Source organism: Benincasa hispida, unplaced genomic scaffold (assembly GCF_027475165.1).
Source record: "Benincasa hispida cultivar pf3 unplaced genomic scaffold, pf3_genome.v1.1 HicScf1505, whole genome shotgun sequence".
Lineage (NCBI taxonomy): Eukaryota > Viridiplantae > Streptophyta > Magnoliopsida > Cucurbitales > Cucurbitaceae > Benincasa > Benincasa hispida.
This window is the reverse complement of record NW_028325860.1, coordinates 5,754-8,077: the sequence shown is the minus strand read 5'-3', so window position 1 is coordinate 8,077 and position 2,324 is coordinate 5,754. Positions and strand designations below refer to the sequence as shown.

Genomic DNA, 2,324 nt, shown 5'->3' with positions numbered 1-2,324 from the left:
TAGTAAGTATCAAACAAGATTACATCACTGAAATTCTGGTAATCGTGCCTTGCTTTTGCATCCACCCACAAAACATTTCTCAATTGTTTTTCTTGGTTGAAATTTACGGCATAGAAGAAATTCGGATTTGCTTCCTGCATATGCATAAAATATTCAAGCATTAATAGGACATCTCCCTCATCTAAAGCCAATTGCAGACCTTTTTTCTCAGAAACAGCAATATCCGGTTTTTTATTTCTTTCCTTTAAAGCATGATGGAAATCATCAGGACAAATCTCATGGTTATGCTCTCTTATAAAGCCATGTACAAACCATTTTCCATCTTCCCTCTTCTTAATATGCATGCTAGCTTTGCAACCTGTCTTCATACATGGTCTAGGGTTGACAGTCGTACTAGACTCTCGCTTGCTTCCAAATCTAGAGCATGCAATTTTAATGTCAATGAACTTTCCAGATTTCTTTGAACGCCTACTTGCTTTTATGGTGATGCCAAATCCCACAGATCTAGCATATTCTCTATAAAATGAATATGCTTCTTCCTTCGACTCAAACTCCAAACCAATTTTTGGTTCAAAAGGACCCATTCTAACGTCTGTTTCAACATTAATGATATCCATCTGATCCTCATCACTACTTTTGGCATTTGGCACAGACATTTCCTCACGGTGCTGAGAATTTGCATACTTTCCCTGACCATTTGCCTGACCCCCATCCATGCCATCATTTTTACTCTGAATGATGTCTAACCTTTCTTGATCACTGGATGGCAACTCAAGATCTATATCCATGAGCAAAATATAATATTCAACATAAATATTGTTCTACGAAAGGTCCCTGAGAATTCACAAGGAACAGGTTCTGTAGGTATCAAATTTTTGAGGAAGCAGAAAAAAGTTACATTGTGATATACATCTTACTTATTGTTCCACCATTTTATATCCGGGAAGTTGAGTTAGATATTTCCTAGCATATATTCAACGTTCAACACATTTAATGAATAAAGTTTTGAATGTACTACGAGACTGTAGATCTGTCGATGGATAGAAAATATGGGTATCGATTATCCAGATGCAGTCTCATAGCTTAATAAGTAGAAACTGGCTCACACATCCATGTTTATCTTTTTAAAAGAAAATTGTTACTACCATCTTTGTAGACAATGTTTCCATATCCAAAAGAAGCAGAATCTTTCGTGGAAGCCTTAACCCTTTACTTACTTAAAAAGAGCTAATTTACTAAGAAAAATGTGAAGACTCTCAATGGCAAGAAGAGTAAACATCTCTCGATCCATGTTCACCTACTCTCAGATTCTCACAAATCTTATAATCCACAGCCATGGTAGTTAATAATGTCAGTGTTAGCTATAAGGTGAGAATAAACCAATTAAGCACTCATTCAGACTTCATATGATGCTGATACAGCTGAAGAATTGCCCAATTTTTAATGTCCATATCCCCCACCCTCCAATTCCCAATCACTAATTTTTAGTTTCGAATCTACAACACATACTTCTAAAAACTTCAATTGCACCTAGTCCAACAGCAAGAACACGTGAAATCAAGAAGTAGATATAAAGAAGCACATCGAAAGGTCAAAAGAAAACGAAATGCCCCAGCTTAATGGGCTTCAATTTACATACTGAAGTCTCAGTTGAAGACAAGAATGCAAGAACCTGAAGAGAAATGAAATTCCCAACTCAATTAATTGAATTAATTACCTCGAAACACGGCCGGAGGGCGAGACCAGGTGATGCAGCTCTGCGGAAATTAAAACGAACTAACCAAAGAAGAATAATCGACGGAAGATATCATTGATGTTGAGGCTCATTTCGAACTTCGAAGCTCATTTAATGAAATGGAAACTAGCTTTTGCCTCTTTCCTCTTTTTCTATCACTACATTTCGCCGGACTTTCATCCCTTTTCGCCGGAAAGACGAACGGAGTGATGATCCAGGCTATCGCCGAAAGACCTCGATTTGAGTCGGCTGAAGAAGAAACAGAGGTAAGTTAGATTACAAGTTTGGTAAATTATACAAATCATTGATACAAAATATTGTACGTTGCATAAAAAAATGGTGATTTTCAACGATAGAAAAACAAAGGAAATATTTATACAAATAGCAAAATTTATTGTTTGATGGAGAGCTTATAGAATCTCAATATCTATCATTACTAGAAATTGTAGACACAAATCTATCAATATTTATCATGATTTTTTTTTCTATTTTTATGAATAGTTTGACATTTTTTCTATTGATGAAAATTTTCCAAAAATACCCTTCAAAAATATCATTAAACTTCTAAGAGATATTCAAAAATACCTTT

The 2,324-nt window shown here is 35.3% G+C and overlaps 1 protein-coding gene across 1 annotated transcript; it reads right to left on the bottom strand.

The window, feature by feature from the left end:
• Nucleotides 1–5: 5 nt before the first annotated feature.
• LOC150031043 (protein FAR1-RELATED SEQUENCE 2-like) lies at nucleotides 6–2,104 on the bottom strand (the record flags this gene model as incomplete). The annotated part of the gene is made up of 2 exons (XM_090309341.1): nucleotides 1,718–2,104; nucleotides 6–834 (listed from the first exon to the last, which is right to left on the bottom strand). A coding segment is annotated over exon 2 (783 nt), but the record flags the coding sequence as incomplete, so codon positions are not given.
• Nucleotides 2,105–2,324: the final 220 nt, after the last annotated feature.